Below are 23,602 nucleotides of genomic sequence, written 5' to 3'. Positions count from 1 at the left end.
AGTTTACAAGATACCGTGCAGTGTTACAGCTGGCCGGGCAGTCTAGACCACGGTGCCAGACCTCATCTCAATATCACCGCTTGATCCTGACCCGCCGTCCTGCCGCTTCTCCTCCACATGAGCTGCGGCTGCGTTTCCACCCTCCTTCTCGATGACAATGCGCTGGTCCAGCTCGGCCTTCTGGTCGTCAGTAAGCCCAGTGATGTAGACCGCAACCTCGTCGCCAAACTTCTCGCCAATCTCCTCCAGTGTCAGGCCCGTCGTCTCCGGAAACAGGTACCAGACGATAGGGACGTTGATCGCAGTAAGAATGATGAACAACAGGTAATACTTCCACCCGACCTCCGCAAACGCCGTGGGTGCAGCCTCCAGATACACGATCACGGTGAGGAACAAGATGGCAACGCCAAAGCCCAGGCCCCTCGCACGGATGTGGGTCGGGAATATCTCGGCGCAGAAGACATAGCTCGTTGCATCCAAGCAGCAACCGTAGCTGCGGTTTCATTTCAGTTAGGTTCAACACAGAAGTGGTCTGGTAGAGGCCAACTTACAATCCAACAAAGAGAAACATGAAAAAGACACCAGCGCGGAGCCCTGCCTCGTTGTCGGTGCCGGTGTATTGGGCTGTCATTGCGGCCAAACAGCATGTGCTGATCAAGCATCCAGTCATGCCGACGACTAGAATGTAGTCCAAATTAGAATCTTGTGCCTTGTTCTGTCAATAACGAGTGGGACTCACCCAGCAACAATCGTCTACCAACATGGTCGATCAAAACAGAGTTGATGTAGTTACCGATAGCTGCAACCGTCACGTAGCAAGCGGCGAGAATCAAGGACAGTGTGACTGTAAATCCGAGGCCCTGGTAAAGCAGAACACTGTAGTCTGATCTTCAAGTTAGAAGAGTATTGCCTTTGCGGCAGTGTTTGATTACTTACTGTAAATCACCAAAATCCCAGTTGACTCTGTGCCAAACATGGTCATGAACGCGCACAGCATTCTCTTGCGGTAGGAGGGCCTGGAGAAAAGAGTCCAGACCGTCTCATTGGCCGCAATCGCTCGGTCTCTATTGACCTGCATCGTCATCTGGTAAAATTCTTCTTTGGCAAAAGCCGTGGAGTCTGAATTGTCTTCTATGCCGCTGGAGTGGAGCTTGAGCACCGTTTGCCATGCCTCGTCGTTGCGATCCTTCATCAAGACTACGGGGCCTTTGTCAGAGAAGCGTCAAAGAGCTTGTGCCGAAGAGAGTTACTTACGCCATCGCGGTGATTCCGGTAGGAACGGGGAGAGTATCAACATGATCAACGGCCATAGCGACTGAATACTGAGGGGGAACCGCCACTGGAAGGCATGGTTCGTCGAGAAATAGCAAGCCACACCGATCCAAGCTGCGATCGCATAACCCGTAACGACAACGACACCTATCCATATAAGTAAATGAAGGAGATTAGGTGTTGGGGGCTGGGTACACGTACCGTGCTGCGACACTAAAAATCCACGGCTTGCAGGAGGTGCAATTTCGGATTGGAAAAGAGGCACGAGCACGATGAGGATACCTACGAGTATGGGTCAGTTTTACCTTGAAATTCAACCGATGAGGCAAGGGTCACCTACCAACAGAGAAGCCTCCGAGGATACGGCCGATGAGAAACATGGCGATGTGCGCCGCACCACCTTGCAAAGCACCACCGAGAATGGCAATGGGGGTTGCAATCATAAGAGACACTTTGCGTCCAAATCTGTCACAAGCCCACCCGATGAAGATAGCTCCCAAGAAGCCGCCCACACCGAAACACGCGTTCATCGCACCGATGATTCGGTTGGTGTACGCATATCGATCGGCATCCTTCTTGTCCTGGGTGAGATCGAAATAGTCGAACCAGCTTTGCTGGCCAAGAGTGGTAGATGTAACGCTGAATGCATATCCATAGGTCAAACTGCCTAAACAGAGAGCCAGGATAATCTACACAAGACAGAGTTAGTTGACGAAGAAGCGGGTGGTCGTTGTCAACTGTAACCTACTGAAAGGTTGAAACCAGTGATCTTCTGAGCTCCCTTCCCTGCCATGGTCGGAAGTAGTAGTTTCGATTATAGATTGGTTTTCTCCGTGCAATGAAAGTCACAATATTCAACTAACACTGTTACACGCAAAAGCATAGTCTGCTCGTATCAGAGGCCTGGCAACGATATATACCCAAAGCCCAGGCGCAGACTAACAAAGAAGGCTACCGTCTCTGGGGTAGCCCCTTAGGACTGGGCTCGGCGTCGAATAACCGATGGTCAGGTTGTTTCTTGTTATCCTGGGGACGACCAACTTGGACTAAGGAATAGCCCAGGCTGGAGACACCAGACCCCCCCCCCCCAGTCTATCCACCGAGACAACCCATAGTTCTGGGCCTTACCCCAAACGCCATACCCCATATTGGTTGGATATTATTCCCCGCATTCAAGGTCAGCTCCTTGCTCAACAACCGATGCATGGCTGCCGATCTCTCGAATGATGTTTAGCAGCACTCGACCTGATTGAGTATGAATAAGAACTCCCTTTGAGATTGTGCTGACGTACTCAATCAGGCGAGGTTTCACTGCATCAGATCAGGAGAGGGTTCCTTCCAAAATAAATGCAAAATTCAGACTACCTCAACGCTGTAAGTCATTTTGGCACCTGAGACGCTTCCATCATGGGTATATTTCGTCAAAGACATATTATATCTAGCCTAACAAACTTAAGGTTTCCAATAACTATCGCGACTGTAAAAGCTATTACTCGTAGAACGGTTTTGCCTCAATCATCACCTTTGCAACATCCATGTCGTGCCCAAAGATCAACTTTGCGTCGAAGAGCCGTTGCAGCCGCTTGATCATGTTCAGGCTGCGAATCCAAGCTGTATGATCCCTCGCCAGCCAGCCATGTGGATGCTTCAGCTCGTAGTTCTCCGAGATGTGGAACTGGTCTGTGGTCCAAATGAAGGTGCCATCTTTCTCCAAGTTTACCTGCATGATGACGAGCCCTGGCGTGTGGCCCGGTGAGTGATGAAGGGTGATGCCCTGGAAGATGTCCAGATGGTCGTCGTCGAACGTCTCCCACTTCAGGCGCTGCAAGTCTAGATAATGCGGCATGTAGACACCGAGATCTGCTCCGGTGGCCACGGCCCAGCAGGCATGTTTGAACTCTTCCTCGTGCACGTAGATGGGGACATCAGTGCCCATGAAGTGTTCAAGCCCGCCTGCATGGTCTAGGTGAAGGTGACCAATGATCACCGCCTTGATATCCTTGATATCGTTTCCCGTCGCCTTGATCGCGGCAGGTAGTTTCTGCGCTTCTGTATACTCGACTCTCGGGAACACATCAGTGAGAGGTGCACCCCAGTTCTTTTGGGAGGCTGTCAGTCAAGGTTCAAGCTTCCTTCATCAGGAGAGCAGGAACACCTACAACTTCAAGATCTTCAGCACACCCTGTTTCAAAGAGAATGAGACCCTCAATGGGGTGCTCTATCAAACATGCCAGCAACATGAGATCACGGCTCTTGGCTTCGGGTTTGGGGTCGCTAAGAGTGCTAGTTTGAGCACCTCTCAGGAGCCTATGATTGCAGAGTCAACAAAGGACTAGTCTGTATGTATCCTCAGCTAGAGATCTCATACCAGCCTTCGTCCGCACGGAGTGTCCCTAAATTCAGGAGATGCATCTTGGTCCCCGGAGGGCATTTGAAAGCAGGCACCGCGGCCGCCACAAGCGGGTTGTTTTGTGACGCCTGTGTGACCATTTTACGGCTGGGCTTGGGGCTTGGCTTGGATAGCAGGAGACTAGGACTGAGCACTGAATCGAATCCAATGGATGAAGAGGTCGATAAATGAGAGAAGTCAGCCCATTTTCTTTTGTGGCTGTTCGGTTTCCGAGAGGCGAGCGGAATAAAAAGAAATGCATGATGCGTATTCCCGAGGCAACATCGGCGGATCGATCATGATGAGCTAGAGTGTTAGTCGATTTGATCCCCGCAATTTGCGGGGGGAGATCCGACTCATGCCCCGGACTCTACTGGCCGATGTTGATCTGAGGTCGTTGGGTGACACTTGTGCTTAATATACTTATATGCGTAGTTTCGGGAAATGGGGAGGATTGCTCACTCTCGGCGGCAGATTGTCCCCTCCTCGCCTAGATATTCATCAGCAACTTGTTATCGTTTAATTTGGATAAACATTTCAAGGCCTGGCCATGGACGCCGTCATATTCTCTGGGCCGCTCCAGATCACAGTGGAACGAAGGCCCAAGCCTGAGATCCAAAACCCTGTTGAGGCTATTGTTAAGGTGTCCGCTGCTGGCATATGTGGAAGGTATGTCTGATATGGGGAAGTTGAGAGCCGGGATCATACACAGAGAAGAAGTCTTACAAGTCCAAACAACTAGCGATTTGCACATGTACCGGGGTCACCAGCAGACCAAAACTGGACATATTATGGTATGGATACTCAGTTTGACGTACTTCACTTACAACATTAACAAGTCACATTTCTTTAGGGCCACGAGTCTGTTGGCATCGTAGAATCAATCGGGTCCGATGTCTCCAAAGTGAAACCTGGCGACAGAGTCATTTGTCTTTTCTCTGATGTTTGGTTGGTCATATCCATGCTTGAAGTCTCGCAATATCTCGATCTAAGAATGAAATAGCATGACATGCTGGTATTGCAAACATGGATACACAAACCGCTGTTCCAACGGCGGAGCTTCATATGGCAGTCAGCTACTCGACGGCTCGCAGGCTGAATACGTACGGATCCGACACGCAGATGCGAGCCTGTTCCCCGCTCCGCAAGGGATGGACGACAAGACACTGTTGATGATGTGCGACATCTTTCCGACTGGATATTACGGAGTGACTCGAGCGTTGACCTTCTTCGGCGCCAACTCTGATTATCCTGCTACCAATGGAACAACTCATGATTCTGAATTCATCCAACAAAACATACGCGATGCAGTCTTCGTCATCCTGGGCTGTGGCCCTGTTGGTCTCTGCGCTGTTCTGACCGCTCGTGCCAAGGGCGTTTGCAAGCTTTACGCGGTCGATTCAGTGGATGATCGGCTCGAGGAAGCACAACGTTTCGGTGCAACACCCCTCAAATTGGGCCGGGATGACGTGAAGAAGATCGTCTCGGATGCAACAGATGGCAGAGGTGCGGATGCGGTGGTCGAGGTCGTAGGTAACCCTGCAGCTCTTCGCTCCGCCTACGACCTTGTCCGACCGTGTGGCGTCATCTCCTCTGTTGGGTTTCACCAGGGTGATCTACCGTTCACGGCTTTGGAGGCGTACTCGAAGAATGTGACGTAAGCGCCACTCCCCAACCTTCGCGATAATTATTTATCTCGACTAATGTGGACTGTAGCGTGAACTTTGGACGTGCTCCTGCACGCAAAGTCTTTCTTGAGGCCCTGGAGCTGTTACAGACTTTCAAGGATAAGCTCGCAGGTTTCTTCACACATGATCTTCCGTTGAGCGAGGCCGCTAAGGGCTATCAGATGTTCAACAAACAACTAGCTAGAAAGGTGGTTCTGAGGCCATGAATGTCAAGCAGTGGCCTATGCACGTATATATATAGGTCGCTATGAAACCTGTGAGAAAATGAGATGAAAAAGGGGCACGACTTTTCTCCATACGAGGGTACGACGTGCAACTTCCTTCTTCCTTTGGTCTGGACGACTACAAATTGATGGGTTTGTACCTTGGTTGTAGGAGTTCCGAACGTGTACTCAATCCCATGAGGCGTGAACTGATGTGTGCTCAGTCGAGTCATTCCCCTTAGTCCAAATGAGAATTCCCACGCCTACCTAGTATCTGGCTCCAGAGTGATTAGGTAATTATTGGGCAAAACTAACCCTTCTTTAGGATAAGTCAAATGCGTTGGTTTTCATTAGCAACATGCATCTGACCAGACTCGACCACCAGGAGTCCCCACCACGCCCATGCTCTCACGTCGGCGTATGATTTCCGGGGCCTCCGCAGCGCTGGAATGGATGTGCAGTGCGGGGAAGCGGGCACTGAAAGCTCTGCCAGTGGAACAAACCATGCGGGGAAATGTGCTCGTCTTGCAGCATCATCTCACTGCTGTATCCCTTGCTCCGGGGTAGACATCTGGTGAATCCCTCGCAGCTCCAATTGAGTCTTGACGAGTCAATGTCTCACCGGTCATATCACTTCTGTGTGCAACGGTGAGAAGCCAACACCTTGATGCGTCTACTGTGGATGTAGATGCGACACCGCAGATCATGGCTTGTGAGCCGTGCCACTTACGAAAGACGCGCTGCGACAGAAAGAGGCCCCAGTGCGGCACCTGTGCGAAGCGAAACATACGTTGCCTCTACCCCTCGAGGATACACTATCGGCAGCTGGAAGCCTCTCGGCTCGAAGCCTTGGAGAACAAGGTCCGCTCGTTGGAGCAGGAAAACGAGCAATTGAGGAGACAGGGGCCAGCTGCCGGACCTTCGCCGGGGCATCTTACAACGGGTCAGGAACACATCGAAACCCACTCTCCGGCAGGCAACCCGGAGCCGTCACCCCGGAGACCGACACCAGGCCCAACGGAATTTCGAGATGCTCCTATCGCTGACAACAACCCGAGACCATCCGGCCCATCCATGCCGGCAACCCAGCCACGCTTTTACGGCTCGGTCGCCGGGGTGGACTTTGTGGACCTCGTAGAGAGCGTGGTCGACGTGTCGGGCATGTCCAATGGCGTCTTCAACATGGTCACTGCCGAGCTTCATCACTCCGAAACTTCGCCGTCAACCCAGCTGTCCTCGTCGTCACGGATACCCGACAGGCAAGTGGCCAATCAGCTCATTGCGGTGTACTTCCAGCACTGGCATGTGACATTTCCTCTGTTGTACCGCCCGGCTTTCCTCGAGCTTGTCGAGGCCGTTTACGATGATGCGTCCTTCTATGGACAGAATCCTGCTGCGGCGTTTGCATTCGACATAGTCCTTGCCCTGGGTTCTGCGGCTCTCAAGCGATCGGATTGGTCTTTCAAAGACACTGAAGCACACTTTGCACGAGCTTCAAGCAAGCTCGACGAGGTCTTGCGGTACAGAGATGTCCGTGCCCTCCAAGCCCTTCTGCTGTGCTGCCAATATGGCATACACGCGAGTTTACGAGACACCGCCGAGGAGATGTGGCATCTATTGGGCCAAGCCGGACGACTTTGTGTCGAGCTCAGTCTGCATCGGTCAAGATTATCACCTCGCTCTGCCAAGAATAGCATTCACTTGACTGGTCCTATTCCGTCCTCGGTGGAGATTGAGATGAGGCACAGGTGTTTCTGGTGCTTCTACAGCCTGGATCGGTAGGTCTGACCCTCAACGCAGTATGTTTCATAGCTAATATCGATCTGCAGGATTGTGAATGTGATGCTCAGCAGACCACTGACGCCGTCTGACGATGACATTGATACCCCATTACCTTCCCACTTCAACGACGAATACATCGCACACTCTCCGCCGAATACAGACATACACTCTCCAGCTCCCCCAACAAGCATATCACCGTTTTTACAAATGATCAGCCTACGCCGCACGATGTCCAGGATACACCGAATGCTTTACACGAGCACAAACACCAGACTGCTCTCAGCCGAACCGCGCGAGGCCATCCGCCAAGAGCTCCTCAGCGAGCTCGACGACTGGAGGGCCAGTAATGAGCGCCTACTGAAACTATCTCCCAAATCCTCCCTGGACGGCGTGCTATCCGCGTTCACAGATCGAAATTGGTACGAGGCGCTCTACCACAACGCGGTGCTCCTCCTGTACAGGCCATCAACAGCCTTCCCGCACCAGAGCCTGCAGAGCTCCGTCGCCAACGAAGACAACCTCAAGGCAATGTGGGACGCATCCAGGGCAACCATACACAACTACAAGCACGTGCTCGGGGCCCGCAAGCTCAACTACTCCTGGATCTGCCTCTACAGCATCTTCATCGCCGGCCTGTCCAACGTCTACAGCGTGGGCCGGTGTGCCCAGCGGCGAGCCACCGACCGGACGAGCTTCCTCCCGCCGGTGGTCGATGTCGTCGACGACGTCCGCGAATGCTCCAATATCTTGACGGCGATCTGCGAGCGCTGGGACGACGCCCGGAGCTCCTGTGAGATCTTTAGCCGCCTCAGCAACGGAGCCATCAGGGAGCTGCTCAAGGCCCAGGCATCACAGGATGACGCCCCGAATACCACTCAGACGGCCCCAGCAGTTGTTGGCCAGTCGTTGATGCCCGCAGATACGGGCTATGGGGCTCAGATGCCGGAGTGGAGTGGCGCCGGTAGCCAGTCGAGACGCCCCGGGACGGCTGGCGGGCTTGACCCAATGGCAAACACGGTCCCACCGCAGTCAGACAATATCCATGACTTCCAGCAGTTGTTTCAAGACGTACAAACCAGTTTCTACGATCACGGGTTTGATGGGTCGAATGAGGTATTTTTTGGGTTTGATAAGGACTGGTTTGATCAAGCGTGTTGAACCTCGCGGTGCGATACACTTCTTCACCACAAGCATAGTGCGACACTCACGTACCTGAAGGACGAAGGCGATGCCAGGCGGGAACATCCCAGGTCATTGCTGAATTCTTGCATACCGCTATGGATGGCGAGAGCGAGAGCATTCAGCAACACATCGACAAGCAAGATGCGATTGCAGGGACCAAGCGAGACGAGATCCCCTCAAAAGTGGGAGGATCGGCCCAGGACAGCAGAAAGACTTGCTCGTGAGAGGCACCCGCCTCTTCATCGGCGGTCAGAGTACAATGTGTATGGTGTCTTCGGATCGCGAAATCCATTTCTGAATTGAAGAATGCATTTTGGTTGTTCTCTAAGTCTATTTCTGATACCATGTCGCATCAATCATGCGCGCTCCATCAACACATAACCAGACACAGCAAAGCCCAGAGCGCAGGAACCGATCCGTCCGCGATAGAACGAGTATTTGCCAACAGGACGTATCGCAGCGACCACGGTCAAAGGAGCACGGAAATACCGTACCGACGAGCAATGGGCACTAAGGCGGTCGTCAAGGTTAGGTAAATACTCGCACTCTTCGTGGAGTCATGAAATGGGTTGGGTACCAAACACTCGTTACGTACGACCCAAGCCAAGGCTCGGGTGCTTCCTGAAACTCGCGCAATCAGGCGCGCCGGATCATGGCCTCACGGTCGGGACCGGTGCCAATGTAATCAATCTGCAGGACGTTAGCAACTGCGGGCTTGGGCAAGATGTGCACCCACGTACCTTGACTCCCACAAACTTCTCGATGTACTGCTAGAGGTCAGCACCATTGCTTGATATACATAGTCCAATCCAGGCGTCTTTACCTCTATGTAATCGCGAGCCTTCTTGGGCAGTTCGTCGTAGGTCTTTGCGTTGGTAGTCGGCGTTTGCCAGCCTGGCATTTCATGGTATACCACCTCAGCCCGTTCCAAGATCTGAAGATCCGCAGGGTAAGAGTCCAATTCCTCTCCGTCGACCTTATAAGCGATCGCAATCTTGATCGTCTCGAAAGTGTCCAAAACGTCGAGCTATAAAGTGTTAAGAGTATTTTCATGTATGAGGGAGCATATTAGGCCTACCTTGGTCAGATTGAGGCTCGTGTAGTAGTTGATTGAGTTGCTGTACTTGACAACAACAAGGTCTGTATGTACTTGTCAGCTGTGTTCCTAGTTCCGTCGATCCTCGAGGTTTTTAAAGTTGTGCGTACCGAGCCTAAGAGCAGTTAGTAAGTTTATCAGCAGCTAAGCGCCAAAGTGATTAAAGCTCACCATCCACATCGGCGTCTACGGCCGGTCGACGTGCCCTATATCTTGTCAGCGGTGAAAGCTCGAAGTCTCTTGGGTGCATGGAGCCTCACCCATTCGCGTCCAATCTCCTGAAGTTTGGTGCCAATCCTGAGGTTTCCGATTAGTTTAGAGTGGCTTTGGGAACGAAATAAAAGACGCACTCTTCAGTATCTTCGGTCTTGAAGGCACCCCAACCGACACGGGTGGTGTCTGTGGCCAGTCAGCAGTGAACGGCAGCCTTAGGGCAACTAACATACAAGCCTTGACCACTCCAACCGTCTCTGTGATTTGCTTGGGGTTCAGGGCGAGTCCACCAATGATGCCAGCAAGCGTTGTACTTGACGAAGTAACGAACTGTTGTTGACTATAAGCATTGGTGCAAAACGAGGAACGTAGTTAACGCAGACTTACAGGGTACGAGCCATAATCGACATCGAGCATCAGTGCCTATTGAAGTAAGCATTATGTGTGTAGCGTTTGGGGTGAGAACATTACGTTTGCTCCTTCGACCACGATATTCGTGCCGCTCTGCTGTGCGGAGGCCATGAAGGACACGCCGTCCACGACGTATTTCCTCATCGTCTCCCTGTACTCCTCAAAGCGAGCAAGCTCAGCTTTGATGTCGTACTTGAATAGTTCTCCAAAGCGCTTTTGATAACCATCAGCTAAGCGCTTCACCTTACTCTCGAAAAGCTCGGGATAGAAGATGTCGGTCAATTTGATGCCATTTCGCTAGAAAAAAAAAAAGAATTAGCGCACGGTGCGAGCCTTTGTCAAGCCATTCTCTTACCGCTCTGCTTGTTTGGTAGCATGGACCAATGCCTATGGTGGACGTTAGACCCGGTCTCTTTAATAGAATCGCTAGCCCTGCTGTTCAAATGTCGAAGTGCTTGTAAAGTGGCGAAAGTAGCAGAAAGCAACAACCCAGGATGAAGTGTTGAGGGTACAGTACCGCGTTTCGTTGTTCCAATAGACGAGGCTGAGGATTTCTTAGCTGCTGCTTCTTAAAAAAGGATCGGAAGTATAGGACTAACCTCCAAGCTCCTGCTCCTCGAGACCATCCACGACCATGTGCATGTCCAAGAGAACATTGACCCTGTCAGAAACAAGGATTCGGTCGTGTACCGCGGTCAGGCCCTCTGAGCTAGGTTAGACATATTGATGCCAAAGACTGCGATATCCTGCAACATACTCTCTTCAAGCTCCTTGAGCTCGCTGAAGAAGGTTGGGCTAGAGGGACCGAGTCAGTCTTGTCAGTCTTTTGACCTGTCAAGTTGAGGGGCGCGAGCCAGACGAAACATCAACAAGATGCCTGTCTGGTGATCGATCGGGTTGTATTCGGAGGGGTTTGTGATGACGCACATGTGAAAGACCACACCGGAGCCGATGAAGTTCATGCACTTCGGGTTCATGAGGCCGGAGGGCAAGAGGTGGAAGCTACTGCAAGTCAGTAGCCAGCCTCAGCTTCAACATCGGCCTGGTTCTTTACCTGTATGAGACTCCATCCACCCTTTTACTCGTTAGCAAAAAAAGCAGCATATTCATTGATCGATTAAACGCGTTTGACGTACTTGATTTGGTGACCTGAAACCGTCCGGCATGTCAGCGCTGGCCCCCGATTGAGGCCGCTTTATAGATTGACCTCGCGGCAGATAGACTGACCTGCATTAGATCCACCCTTGAAGGAAGTTAGCAGGTATCCACAGTGAGATACTCGATTGTGAAGGGATCGTGGAGGCCAATGATGGAATTGGTGCCTTTGTTGAACTTACAGCAGCTCGACAACAGAGTTGCGCCTCCCGGGCCTGGATATCAACAAGCTTTCCCTTCTGAACACACAGTATCGTCAATGTCTGGCTGTGGCGCCGCATTGAGTGCGGATTGAGCACTCACGCCTTCGTCGCCTATGAGGTTTTTATCAGTATCATGAGAGCCATCCGATATCGGCCGGGCGCAGAGGAAGAACGCAATCCAGGCGAGGCGAGAACTTACCCCACTGGGCCCCAAGAATGACACTGATAGTCATTTTGCGCAAGATCGAGATTGGTCGTCGTGAGTGCCGTCGTTGTGGTTGAAGAGAACAAAAAGTTCGACGATTTTAGCCTTCGTGCCTGTGGTGACTCCTCCAGGAAAGACGTGTGTGTATTAGTGGGGCAAACACAAGGTGCTGAGTTTTTGATGTCACGTGATCTCACCGTGCCGGATTATTGGATTCCCCAGAACTCTTGCCCAATCAGACCTGATAATTACCTCTCTCGTCCAATCAGCTCGAGTCCTTCTGCGCCACACGACTGTTGGATTTGGGTTTGTTCTTGTTTTTCGGTTCATTCTCGGTTCGAGATTGTGGCGCAGTTCTATCTATGATTCTAGCTCTTGAGTACCTAGAGGCTTCAGACATCCTCCGCAGCATGATTCCGCGGTCGCTGGAGCCCAAGCCTTTCGAAACCCTTCATTTGATCAGGGCATTCGTTCGAAATGCCCCGATGAGAGACGAAGTCTCAATCTCCTGTAGTTACAGCAAGACCTTTGGTATACACGGAGAAAAGGAAATACCCATTCAACCTATTTTCTTTCACTATTCAACATGATGTTCGGTCTACGGTTAGGTACAAGCCGAGTTACAGTATGCATCGGAAATCTAGTCAAGTCATGAGAAATGCAGGTCAAAACATGGCTTAGTCGGCCGCGGTCATTTATCGACGAGTTTCAGCCCACAGACATACCGTCGAACTATTCCACGTATTAAGGCAGTATGCACGTCATCTCCGCGCGGGGCTTTTCAGCCCTAGAAGAGGCTGTTAGTGATTATGTGTGCCTATGCCAGTGAATCATTCCTCGATGCTGCTTTGTTCATGACCGGCATCTTGGTGTATGATTAAAGCCGGGACTGTATCTACTTAAGGAATTCTATATGACCTTCTCAATCCTCAACTCCTTTATATCCTCTTTGCTCATGCCAAGCGATGCAAGAACTTCATCCGAATGTTCCCCTAATGAGGGCGGTCTCGTGCGCACCGAGGGCTGAGTCTCACTGAACTTGACTGGAATCCCCAACATCCTGATTTGCCCCGAAGCAGTGGCATCGTGAGCAAGAGTCTCGATCATGTTCCTTGCCTTGGTCTGAGGGTGCTCAAACACCTTTTGCATGTTGTTGACCGGACCGTACGGCATGCCACTGCCCTCAAAGACTTCGAGCCACTCATCCGTCCGCTTCGCACCGAACAGCCCGTTCAGAATCTGCTTGAGCTCCTTGCGGTTTCTGACGCGCGCGTCGTTGTCCACGAACCGGGGATCGCGTGCTAGCTCCTTCTGCCCAAGTCTCTCGCACAGGATTCCGAACTGGCGGTTGTTGGTGGCACCCACAACGAGCTCAGAGTCGGCCGTCTCGAAGGCATCGTAGGGGACGATGCTCGGATGCTCTGTGCCCCACCTCTGAGCTTCGAGGCCGAGGTTGAGCCACGACATGGCCACGTTAGCGAGCAGCGAGACCTGCGTTTCGAAGAGAGAGGCATCAATCTTCTGGCCCTGTCCTGTGGCTTGGCGGTTCACGAGAGCGGCCAGGATGGCGCCGTGCAGATAGAGGCCGGTGGTCATGTCTGTCAGTCCGACACCTGGCTTTGTCGGCTTGCCGTCTCGATCTCCGGTGATGTGCAGGAGTCCTCCCTCGGCTGCTGCGATGACATCGTATCCGGCTCGCTTCTTGTAGGGCCCGCCAGCACCATATCCTGTCATAGTTAGCCTTTTATATCAACAGGCCTCTTCCTTTGCCTACCTGAGATACTTGCGTGTATCAGGCTTGGATTTTCCCGACGCAGCTCCTCATACCCGATGCCCATCTCGTCCATCTTCCCCGGGATGAAGTTGTCGACACTGGATACTTGTTAGCATTTGTCGCAAAGAGCTCATGGTAATAAGGACTTTACGTACACAACATCTGCATTCCTGGCCAAAGTAAAGAGTATCTGGCGCCCCTTCTCATGCTTGAGATTCAACGTGATTGACTTCTTGTTTCGGTTGATTGTTGAAAAGTAGGCCGACAAGTCCTTCCTGCCATTCCAGAACTGATCCTCGCCCTCCGTGCGCCATGATCTAGTGTCGTCCTGGATGGAAGTAAGTATCTTCTCCAGAACAGTCTCAAAACCCTTTCAGGCACAGAACTCACCCCTCCAACAGGATGTTCCACTTTTATAACGTCCGCGCCATAGTCCGCAAGAATCTGTGTGCAGAACGGGCCCTGAGAATGTCAGCCGACACTCTTCCCCCTTCTTAAGAGGCCCGTCAGCTTACCGCAAGCACTCTAGTCAAGTCAAGAATCTTGATGCCTTTCAATGGCCCAGTGGGACTCCTTTCATCTTGTGCTGCAGCGCTACGTTGACGACGCTGCGTGCTTGAAATTGGACCACACCACACCCGAGAAGGACGCCCACACGTACTGCTCTTGGCGACTTTCAGGAGCCCGTTCAGCTCATAACATGTAAGGGAGACACATCTTTGAGCTGCGCTTCGAGTAGACATCGTATAGGGTGGTGCGTCGTGATGGTGTTGGCTCGTGATCCTGGCGTCATGGAGCTGTAGCGAACGACGACATCGCCCTTTCTTCTCATTTTCTATTTCATCACGCCAATACTTCTGAGGATACACTGGCTATGTTGACCTGGCCTTCTTTGCTGGGGTAAGCTCCAACACCAATCACAGAGCGGCCGATCGACCCGCCGAGGTGAGGCGAGCCTGGAGTTGGTGCGGAACCCACATCGGTGCAAGAAACCCGATGGTGTCTCGGCCGCGGACAGTACCCACCGAAAGTCCACCATGCAAGGATGCCACTGTCAACTATTCCGGCTCGAAACTATGCCGAGGCGAGAAGCAGAGCTGTGAGGTCATGCGATCTCCAGATATGTTTATCGCGAGTCAAATGAGAACATAGTCCGATATGAGAGGTTCTTGGTTATTATTTGAAGGCCAACTAATCGCCTTGCCGCATCGGATCATGAGATGATAATCTCGGCCGTGCCCAAAAAACACCGGTATCAACATGTCAAAGGCAATACATCAGGCATTGCGAGCAGTAAGTTTGACTTCCTGCAGAATCATATGTCTCTATGCTGATACAGTGTAGTCATGGTGGCTCGCCTCCCGTCCAAGAGGCCCACGATGTCGCGATTTGGGGCTGTCCAATGCGGGGCTAGAGAATCGGGTATTCTATCGTTCAGCGCATAGTCGGGCAACTGAATATCTGCAAATGCACGACCCAGACCTAACAGACTCTCAAAGAACTGTCAGAGAGGCCGTTGCAAAGATATGCTCAGACTTCCCTGACGAGTATTGGGCCAAGCAGGAGGAATCCAAGAAATTCCCAACGCAACTGTATGATGCCCTCGCGAAAGACGGCTGGTTAGGTATCTGCATGCCTTCCAAGTATGGCGGATCAGAGCTGGGAATTTCCGAGGCGGCTATCATGATGCAGACCATATCAGAGTCCGGAGGCGGGATGACTGCAGCCTCATCTGTGCACATGAACATCTTTGGGCTCGAGCCGGTCGTCAAATTCGGTTCGGAGGAACAGAGGGAGAAGTACCTAGTGCCGCTCATCGCCGGAAAGGAGCGGGCTTGCTTCGGTGTCACAGAGCCAAACACCGGACTGGACACTCTCCGGCTTCAGACTCGGGCTGTCCGTGACGGCGACGACTATCTGGTCACGGGGTCCAAGATCTGGATCTCCACAGCACAGAATGCACAGAAGATCCTTCTACTCGCCAGAACGACACCGCTTGAGGAAGTCACCAAGCCTTCTCAAGGATTGTCTCTCTTCTATACGGATCTCGACCCAAAGGTCGTTGAAATTACTGAGATCCCCAAGATGGGCCGGGCGGCTGTCGATACAAACATGTTGTTCTACAACGACTGGCGGATACCAGCTTCCGACCGCATCGGCGCCGAGAACGAAGGGTTCAAGATGATCATGCACGGCATGAACGCCGAGAGGATCCTCATCGGCGCAGAGGCGCTCGGCCTAGGCTACGCCGCACTCCGGAGGGCAGCCGTGTACGCTGGAGAGCGGACCGTCTTTGGTAGGTCCATTGGCAAGAACCAGGCCATCCAGCACCCCCTGGCGGACAGCTGGATGCAGTTGGAAGCCGCGCGGTTGATGATCTACCAGGCGGCCAAGATGTACGACCAGGGATACCAAGCGGGCGAGTACGCCAATGCGGGCAAGTATCTGGCGGCAGAGGCGGCTTTCCGCGCCTGCGAGAGAGCGGTCATGTGCCATGGCGGGATGGGCTATGCGAAGGAGTATCACGTCGAGAGGTACCTTCGGGAGGTCTTCATTCCACGGCTGGCGCCTGTCAGTCGGGAGATGATTTGTAATTATATCGGAGAACGGGTGCTGGGGTTACCCAAGTCATATTAGCTTCAGACACAAATGGGAGCAAATCTAAATAGATGTCATTTCAAGTGGTTCATAACTTTTTACACATTAATGGCCGATTTCTATCTATAGTCTGGCTCTATCTAGATTGCATTGATGATCTTCTCCAGCCGATCAATCAGGATATCGGCATGCTTCTCCTCGAAGATAAGCATCGGCCGCAGACGCACTCCGTTAACACCACAGCCGCCCATGTTCACACCCATGTCCTTAGACTTCTTGATGAACGCATCCCTCTTGGGGCTGTCGAACGCAATGAAAGTGCCCCTGTCCTTGCCTCTCAGGTTCGTGATGTCCTGCGGGTACTTCTTGGCCAGGACCTCCAGCTTGCCAAACAGGTACTTGCCCACCCGCGCGGTCTGGTTGACCAAGTCCAGCCGCTCGATCTCGTCGATAATGCCGCGGAACAGGATGGCACGGGCAGGGTCGCCCATCCAGGTGTTGAACTGGCGCCAGGCCTTGTTCGGCCGCAGCTCGGGGTTGCCGTAGTAGTAGCCGGCCGTCTGGGCCTTCTTGGCGAAGGTGACCATGTCGGGCGGGGAGTCGGCGGGCAGGTTCCAGTGCTCGTGGGCCCAGAACTTGCCGGTGGAGCCGACGCCGGTCTGCACCTCGTCCGCGATGAGCAGGACGTTGTGCTTCTTGGTCAGGGCGCGGAGCTTCTGGAAGAAGGCCGGGGAGGCGTGGTTGTCGCCGCCCTCGGCCTGGATGGGCTCGACGATCACGGCGACGGGGGGCAGGCGCCAGGTCTTGATCAGGTGCTCCACCTCGTCGAGCGACGCCTGCTCGGCCGCGGCGTTCTCCGCCTCGTGCTCCTCGAGCGGGTACTTGAGCTGCGGGAAGGTGGCCTGGGGCCAGTCAAAGGCGGGGATGTCGAGCTTGTGGATCGCCTTGCTGCGCGTGCAGGACAGCGAGCCGAAGAGGCGGCCGTGGAAGGAGTTGCGGAAGCTGAGAATGCTCAGCTGCGGGGAGCCCGGCAACTGGTTGTTCATGCAGGACTCGATCTCCTCGTCGGTGAACTCGACGTGGGGCCCGCCGCGCTCGTGCTGCCGGCGGTACATGAATGCGGCCTTGAAGGCCAGCTCGTTTGCGTCGGATCCGGCCATGGCGGTGAAGACCTTGTCCAGGCCCTTGGGGGCGACCCGCAGGATTCCGGTCGAGATGACCTCGGACCAGTTGTGGGAGGGGAAAGCACCGAGCGTCGGCCGGTTGACGAGGGCGTCCAGCATCTCCTCGCTCGATGCCGTCTTGATCAGTGCGGGGTTGTTGTAGCCCAGGGGGATGGACGCGATCTGGGAGTATCTAGAGGTTCCTGTCAGGGTCGCCGGGTCACAATTGCGAGCAGGATTGGTTCTGCATCCTTACACGTCCAGCAGGGTGTTGCCATCGGTATCAACGAGATAGTTGCCGAAGCTCTTGGTGTAGTCGCAGACCAGGAATGCGTTCCGGCTGTCAAACACCTCGTGGATCTTCTCGAGGTGCTTCTTGGTCTCCGGGCCGGGGAACTCGGTCTTGACGGAAGGCCCCGCGGGCTCGCTGGTCGGCCGCGCAGACATTGTAGGCTACTGCTCTTGATTGAATCCCTTCGTCGATTGTTCGGTGTGTTTCGTTCTTGCTCGCACCGCGCTTGATCGTCGAGGAGAATAGTGCTTGACTTGACTAGAGTGACCCCAAGCTGCCCTGACCCGGGTGCCTGGGCACCCCAGAGCTTATATTGTCTGCCGTAGACATTCCCTTGCTCCACATGACCTTGCGGGCGCCGTTCATCGGCTCGCCCTTGGAGGCGATGGAGGGGGGAAACATCGCGAAATTCCGATAACCCGGGTCCGCCGAGAGGCACTTGTACCGCGAGGGGAAGGTCCAGCCTGGACAGAGCTGCCTCCTCTGGGAAGCCCGTGTCGGACTTCCCAATTGGGTTTGACGCCATCTCTGCTGATGGAGATAGCCCTGCGCTAGATCTGGGCGACGATAAGAACCAGGAGGCTAGCGTTGATACGGCAGATCTCTCCAGAAGAGTCCCCGGCGAGTGGGGAAGTCCCATGATGGTCCCTTTTCTACATGGGTTTCCGCCGTTCGTCGTTACGATTGCCCCAAAACGGACACCCAGCCCAGATCTGGGACGCGATCGAACCGAACACGGCTCAACACTATGAACTGATGGAGTCGAGTCACATCCCCTCGAGATCGCGGTTCGGTCAGTCCACTCAATCCCCGTCGTTTTGAGTTCATGCAAGTGAGGTGAGGTGGCGAATCTGATCTGATGGCCGCCAATAGGTTGCGCAACCTGTCGCCGCAAGCATCGCAAATGTGACGAGCAGCGGCCCGTCTGCAACCCATGCAAAGTCCGGGGTTTGGAGTGCGGCTACCAGGTAACCCTGAAATGGGCAGACTCTCAGAGCATCAACACCTTCGACGCCTCACTTCGCCAGAAGAACAAACGAACAAAGCGAGCCTCCTGCAGCTCTGGCCCATCCGTACCAGCGACACCTGTGGTCGCATCACCACACCCGTCTCACGATGACAACAGGAGCGATGCGCTGCCGTCCTTGCGGGAGACCGCCGGGCCCTCAGCCCATAACTATGATACTGTGATAGACTTCGCCAACTCTGGAGATGGACTTGGAGCGGCGACGACATCCCCTGCAGAGATCGAACGGACACCGAACGTGTGGCCGGAATCCGGCGTATCTCCACTTGACGAAATCCGATGGCTAGAACTTCGTAGCCTTGACCGTCAAGATGATGATCAAGGGCATGGCAGTCTTCAACATGATGGGTATAGCAGTCATCGGAGAGAGACCTTCCACGACGAGCAGAGAAAGTTCAGCGACTTTCAGAGTGCACTGTCACCACAGAACACTCGACATGTACAGCAGGTTCAGAGTGCCTTGAGCCCAGCAGATTCGGAGCCTTGGGTAATCAACAACATCATGAGCACCGTCCTTTCACAGCTGTTTGAAGACCCCGGAGATGAGATTGCCTTTCACTATTGTAAGCACCCTCCTCAGGCAATCTGGCGTTCCTCTGCATCCACCACTGACACTCCTGACTGCGTAGATTTCAAGCGAGTATGCAGTTGCATACCGGCGTACGACAGTCCCCAGAACCCGTATAGAAAGTTGGCTCTCGTGTCTCTCTCTTACCCCGTTATCCTCCACGGCATCATATCCGTATCTACGAGCCACATGCACAACTACGGGCGCAGCAGCGAAGCCTTGGTTTCTTCGAGGCAAGCCCGTGCTTTAAAGTCATTGCGATCCGCGCTAGGCTTTCTTGTCGGCAACAAGAGCCATGGCGACGCTGTTGACGATGAGCTGAGGCCCTTCGTAGACGGAGGCGGGATCTTCTCTGTCCTCTCGGCCAGGCTGATTGCCCTGGCCGCAGTCATGATGCAGACTTCATCATGTTTGATGAGCGGAATCGGCAACGTCGAGGTCCACATGAAGTGTGCACTCGAGTTTATGCGAGACCTCGGTTATCTCTGGCGGCCGGCAACCCCGGTGTTCGGGAGGTTGCTTGTCCAGCGCTTCGCCATGGTTGATGTGGTTCTCGCGCATCTCCGCTTCCGCCGTCCTCTCGCGCCATTAGACTTCTTCATGTACAACGACCACGAACAGGTTGATCACGAGGAGCCTTCGTTCCGAGAGATGCAGGGTTGCCCACAACGAGTGCTGGGCTTCCTGGCGCAGATCGCTTGGCTTAGCGCGGAGCTCACGGAGACCGTGACTAATATCGAATCCCGACACGCTGAGATACAGTCCAGAGCCTATGGGCTTGAAACGGAGATGCGGGTCTGGGGTCACAAGTACTACGATGCAGTGGTCCGAGGTTCCAGTGCGGCTTCGGCGCATACTGACCTGAGCGTGAGCAAGCCCGCCTCGGGCAAGGAAATAAGCAACCCAAGGGAAGCACTCGATGTCGTCAGCGAGTGTTTCTACTGGACGGCACACGTCTTATTGCTCCGGCGAGTTTTCTTGGACCCAACAAAATCCGGACGCGTGCAGCTGATCCGGAGGCACGTCTTCCGCCTCATCAACAGTCTCGAGGTCGGTTGCGGTCCAGACTCTTCTCTGCCGTTCCCTTTCTATATGGCGGCTCGAGAAGCCGTAACCCTCGAGGACCGCGACTGGGTCCGGCAAAAGCACATCGCGATGATGGAGACTCATCGTGACTGCTCCCGGGAATACATGATGGCTTCGACAGAGAAGATTTGGGAAAAGGCGGTGGCATCTGACAGCGGGGCCTCGGATAGCATGCCCTGGTCAGAAACTTCTTACGAAGGTTTCATTAGGAAGATCGACCGCGAGGCCTCCTACTTTATGTTCTGAGGATGACCGCGTTGAAGCATGTCACCAGGATTGGAAGCTCCCTATCCAATTGGGTGATGAGCATTGGGAGCAAGAATGTATTGGGACTATTCCTAGCCAATAACCAAAGCTCTCACGGAAATGAATGTCGTGGTGTACATGTGCACCAATACCCCAGAATTTCCTATTCCATCCCGCAGCAGCAAACCATAAACTCGTCCCGCCAGCCTCCATTGTCGAACAAGGAGTCGTGCAGAGCGGCAGGGCAGCTGCCGTAAAAGAGTGGATCGGCACCTGTTGTGTAAAGACAACAACAGTAGTCAACGCCGCGCAGGGAAGCAGACAATCAAGCCAGAAAGACCGGAATAGAACATCGGTCTGGCTTCTCGCCGCCTTAAAGGTCGTAGGAGTTGACAAAGTCGATCAGCTCCGGGTCGCTGAGGGGCTTCAGGCCGAAAGCCTTGCGGTGAGCGTCGGTCTCGAGGCGCGCGCAGCCAATGGGGCATCGGCAGTCGGAGCGGGCGCCGAAGTAGCGGCAGCAGCTGGCAAAGCCGCTCAGATTCTCGCTGATGTCGCTGGCCGGGCAGTCGCTGTCGGTCGGGCTGCCGCCGTTGTCACGGCAGCAGGCCCGGGTGGCGTCCATGTTGGTTCCGCACTTGCAAGCCTCCGAGGTGGAGAAGAGGACGGCGATGGCCAGGATAGCAGAGGAGAACTTCATTTTGGTAGAAGGAGATCTAAAACAGATACGACTAGACTTCTCTGTGGTGCAATTGGAATGCTTGTTAAAGAGATTGATGGAGAGTCTCTTGGAGTGTGCTTGATATCGTGGCCGTGCCTGTTCTATTATACTTGCTCGAGAACCATGCCTACCTCGATAAGGGGCCCAGTCCGTTCTCTTTCTGTGACTTGGTTTCGCCATGTTCTGCGAATCACTCTCTGGTTGCGGTAGATGACCACCCTTGAAACAGAGTACAAGAATCGCCCGCTATCGGTTCATCAGGGCACCGATCACTTGCACTCGGTGAAAGGAAGGATATTACACAGCGTCCCGCGTCCCGCTTGCCTAACGGTTGACTGCGAGACTTTGAGCCCATTTCTGCACTGTCGTATTTCTGACAAAGAGTTTCGGATCCTGATTGTAATGAATGTCCACAAACGTCACACGGCTGCCAACGCCGCCACCCATCGGAAGGTAAAACTCTCAACTCGGTATCCAACACAATCAGTAATCTAGGCCTTGAGGAGCCCAAAGTCCAAAGATGGACGAATGTTCTCATCCGTGGACCAGATTGAGACCCTAGTTCGAGCCGCTATGGGGATCACGTATCTACTCCTGACTTTGATTGCGAACTCGAAATGCCACAAAAAGTAGCAATGAACCGAATATGATCACATGGAGGCCCAAGGTTGAACAGCAGGTTCCTCTGCGGGATTTGTGAATCCCCTCTCGTTCTGAGCCGCAGCTCAGGTTACGCAATCGCATCTTTACTCCACAATGAAGATATTGCTTCCCGGATGTGAGACCGTAGGACGGTTCTCATTTCTTTGAACCCCGGATCACTCGAGCCGGTCAAGGTTCCCGTGGGTGACAAGCAGCCACCGATGTGACGTATTTTGCGGGGGATAGGCGACGCAATATGCTGGCTGATCAAGTATGAAATCCCGAAGTCGGTGCGGCGCCTGTGCTGAAGCTCGAGGCTCTTTACAGCGTAGGACGCAGCTGCTGTGTCGCCCAGCAACCCGGGTAGAGACCTCCAGGTCGGACACAACATTTGGGGTACTACATTGTTCTTCAAGATCGAGAGCGGAACAGAGGCGAAAAGTTACGCAAAGAGGACTCATTATGGGGGTTCGTGTCTCTTGACACCTGGTGCTGTCAATGGGGTCTGTGTAAGACTCCAACCTAATGCTTTATGGCATAGAGCACTATTTGGATCGTGCTATTGTGTGTGTCCGATGGACAAGGGGGCACGGCCCGAAGGCTAGACAGATTTGCGTGAAATGAAGAAGATGTTTGGCTTAGTACTCCCGCTCGCTGAATGTGTCGGGTCAACACTTTCCTGATATCAGATGATGATACTGTTTCAAACATATTTACTCCCGAGATCACAGATGGCAGGCCTCGGGTTGGTATTGAGACGATTGAGCAAAGATGATGAGCGCTCCCGTTTCTCGGCACCTCTATGCCCACAATTAGCTCAAGAAAACACACCATATATCAAAAATTACTTCAATTTACTTCATGACAGCACCCAGCAGGATAGCCCAGGGTTGCCGATCATTGATGAGAGCTGAGGATTTCTTGCACGAGGCAACATGAGACGCATAGATAGTATCCTGCGTAGAAAAACAATGACTCTAGAGCAGAAACCCTAGATGCAGTACTGTACAAAGTGCTGCTTTTCTAAGCACTGATGGAACCGACTTCATACTAAACAGCGTAACTCTCACATGTCTACAGACCACGGTATGTCCGACTGATGGCCAATACTGTTCACGTCGAGACGAGGCTGTAGATATGACGCAGTAGTGAACAAGCGGACTGAGTGGTTGTAATATGGCTGGCACAAGCGGAAGGGCGGCGTTTGGCGGCGTATTGTAGTAGGCACTTCTAAAGTGTCCAGAAGTGGGGTTCTCAGTCTGAATTATACCGTACAGGATGAGGCTTTTGCCTTTTCTATCAGAAGGGAGAGAACTTTGGGGGCACGATCCTGCGTGTATTGTTCCACTGCCACTACAACACTCTGTCTGGCGTTATCTGGCTTGGCCCGAATGCCTGCAGTTTAACTCCACATTGGGAGGGTTCTCATCGACGCCGGCCGCGAACGGAGCTGGTGTCGAGCTTCTCACGGAAGCCGTCGAGGCAGACACGGCACCATGCGGGAATCTAGAACATATGTGCGGGCCGTGGCGCGGGAGCTCGGCTCACAAGAGAAGTCCGTGTCGCGGTACCCAAATAGGCAAGGAAATCGACCAGATGGCTTCAGCAGTCCAGAAGGTACTTCAAGCCTCCATGGCTGGCCCAAACCCCCACATTCCCCGCGCCCTGTGAATATGCCCAGAACTGCAC

The 23,602-nt window shown here is 53.4% G+C and overlaps 9 protein-coding genes across 9 annotated transcripts; 3 read left to right on the top strand and 6 right to left on the bottom strand.

Annotated features, from left to right (window-relative positions):
- Positions 1–42: 42 nt before the first annotated feature.
- On the bottom strand, positions 43–2,065 carry E0L32_007436 (uncharacterized protein; the record flags this gene model as incomplete). The annotated part of the gene is made up of 9 exons (XM_031142180.1): positions 43–493; positions 552–678; positions 740–888; positions 937–1,016; positions 1,073–1,197; positions 1,255–1,419; positions 1,474–1,554; positions 1,613–1,961; positions 2,021–2,065. 9 exons carry the CDS (start codon positions 2,063–2,065, stop codon positions 43–45), a joined length of 1,572 nt encoding a protein of 523 aa, XP_030993649.1.
- Positions 2,066–2,761: 696 nt separating this feature from the next.
- On the bottom strand, positions 2,762–3,684 carry E0L32_007435 (uncharacterized protein; the record flags this gene model as incomplete). The annotated part of the gene is made up of 3 exons (XM_031142179.1): positions 2,762–3,370; positions 3,432–3,579; positions 3,641–3,684. The coding sequence occupies 3 exons, from the start codon at positions 3,682–3,684 to the stop codon at positions 2,762–2,764; spliced, it is 801 nt and encodes a 266-aa protein (XP_030993648.1).
- A 527-nt stretch (positions 3,685–4,211) lies between these two features.
- Positions 4,212–8,740, top strand: E0L32_007434 (uncharacterized protein; the record flags this gene model as incomplete). Its single annotated transcript, XM_031142178.1, has 9 exons — positions 4,212–4,330; positions 4,404–4,455; positions 4,515–4,609; positions 4,665–5,318; positions 5,378–5,537; positions 6,241–6,324; positions 6,378–7,330; positions 7,382–8,447; positions 8,531–8,740. 9 exons carry the CDS (start codon positions 4,212–4,214, stop codon positions 8,738–8,740), a joined length of 3,393 nt encoding a protein of 1,130 aa, XP_030993647.1.
- A 412-nt stretch (positions 8,741–9,152) lies between these two features.
- Positions 9,153–11,827, bottom strand: E0L32_007433 (uncharacterized protein; the record flags this gene model as incomplete). Its single annotated transcript, XM_031142176.1, has 21 exons — positions 9,153–9,206; positions 9,257–9,286; positions 9,340–9,543; positions 9,595–9,656; positions 9,723–9,727; positions 9,784–9,818; positions 9,873–9,909; positions 9,963–10,011; positions 10,059–10,155; positions 10,213–10,248; positions 10,297–10,533; positions 10,592–10,623; positions 10,836–10,940; positions 10,994–11,031; positions 11,164–11,241; positions 11,291–11,311; positions 11,373–11,385; positions 11,464–11,479; positions 11,574–11,630; positions 11,695–11,705; positions 11,794–11,827. 21 exons carry the CDS (start codon positions 11,825–11,827, stop codon positions 9,153–9,155), a joined length of 1,251 nt encoding a protein of 416 aa, XP_030993646.1.
- Positions 11,828–12,708: 881 nt separating this feature from the next.
- Positions 12,709–14,316, bottom strand: E0L32_007432 (uncharacterized protein; the record flags this gene model as incomplete). The annotated part of the gene is made up of 5 exons (XM_031142175.1): positions 12,709–13,526; positions 13,574–13,671; positions 13,729–13,901; positions 13,964–14,035; positions 14,089–14,316. 5 exons carry the CDS (start codon positions 14,314–14,316, stop codon positions 12,709–12,711), a joined length of 1,389 nt encoding a protein of 462 aa, XP_030993645.1.
- Positions 14,317–14,833: 517 nt separating this feature from the next.
- E0L32_007431 (uncharacterized protein) lies at positions 14,834–16,210 on the top strand (the record flags this gene model as incomplete). The annotated part of the gene is made up of 2 exons (XM_031142174.1): positions 14,834–14,866; positions 14,918–16,210. 2 exons carry the CDS (start codon positions 14,834–14,836, stop codon positions 16,208–16,210), a joined length of 1,326 nt encoding a protein of 441 aa, XP_030993644.1.
- A 101-nt stretch (positions 16,211–16,311) lies between these two features.
- E0L32_007430 (uncharacterized protein) lies at positions 16,312–17,781 on the bottom strand (the record flags this gene model as incomplete). Its single annotated transcript, XM_031142173.1, has 2 exons — positions 16,312–17,527; positions 17,591–17,781. 2 exons carry the CDS (start codon positions 17,779–17,781, stop codon positions 16,312–16,314), a joined length of 1,407 nt encoding a protein of 468 aa, XP_030993643.1.
- Positions 17,782–18,283: 502 nt separating this feature from the next.
- On the top strand, positions 18,284–20,553 carry E0L32_007429 (uncharacterized protein; the record flags this gene model as incomplete). The annotated part of the gene is made up of 2 exons (XM_031142172.1): positions 18,284–18,419; positions 18,500–20,553. The coding sequence occupies 2 exons, from the start codon at positions 18,284–18,286 to the stop codon at positions 20,551–20,553; spliced, it is 2,190 nt and encodes a 729-aa protein (XP_030993642.1).
- A 373-nt stretch (positions 20,554–20,926) lies between these two features.
- Positions 20,927–21,250, bottom strand: E0L32_007428 (uncharacterized protein; the record flags this gene model as incomplete). Its single annotated transcript, XM_031142171.1, has 1 exon — positions 20,927–21,250. One exon carries the CDS (start codon positions 21,248–21,250, stop codon positions 20,927–20,929), a length of 324 nt encoding a protein of 107 aa, XP_030993641.1.
- Positions 21,251–23,602: the final 2,352 nt, after the last annotated feature.

Source organism: Thyridium curvatum, assembly GCF_004353045.1.
Source record: "Thyridium curvatum strain D216 chromosome Unknown NODE_45_length_338668_cov_82.209118, whole genome shotgun sequence".
In the NCBI taxonomy this organism is placed as follows: domain Eukaryota; kingdom Fungi; phylum Ascomycota; class Sordariomycetes; order Thyridiales; family Thyridiaceae; genus Thyridium; species Thyridium curvatum.
Note: the sequence above shows the minus strand (reverse complement) of the source record. Positions and strands in the feature narration are given on the sequence as shown.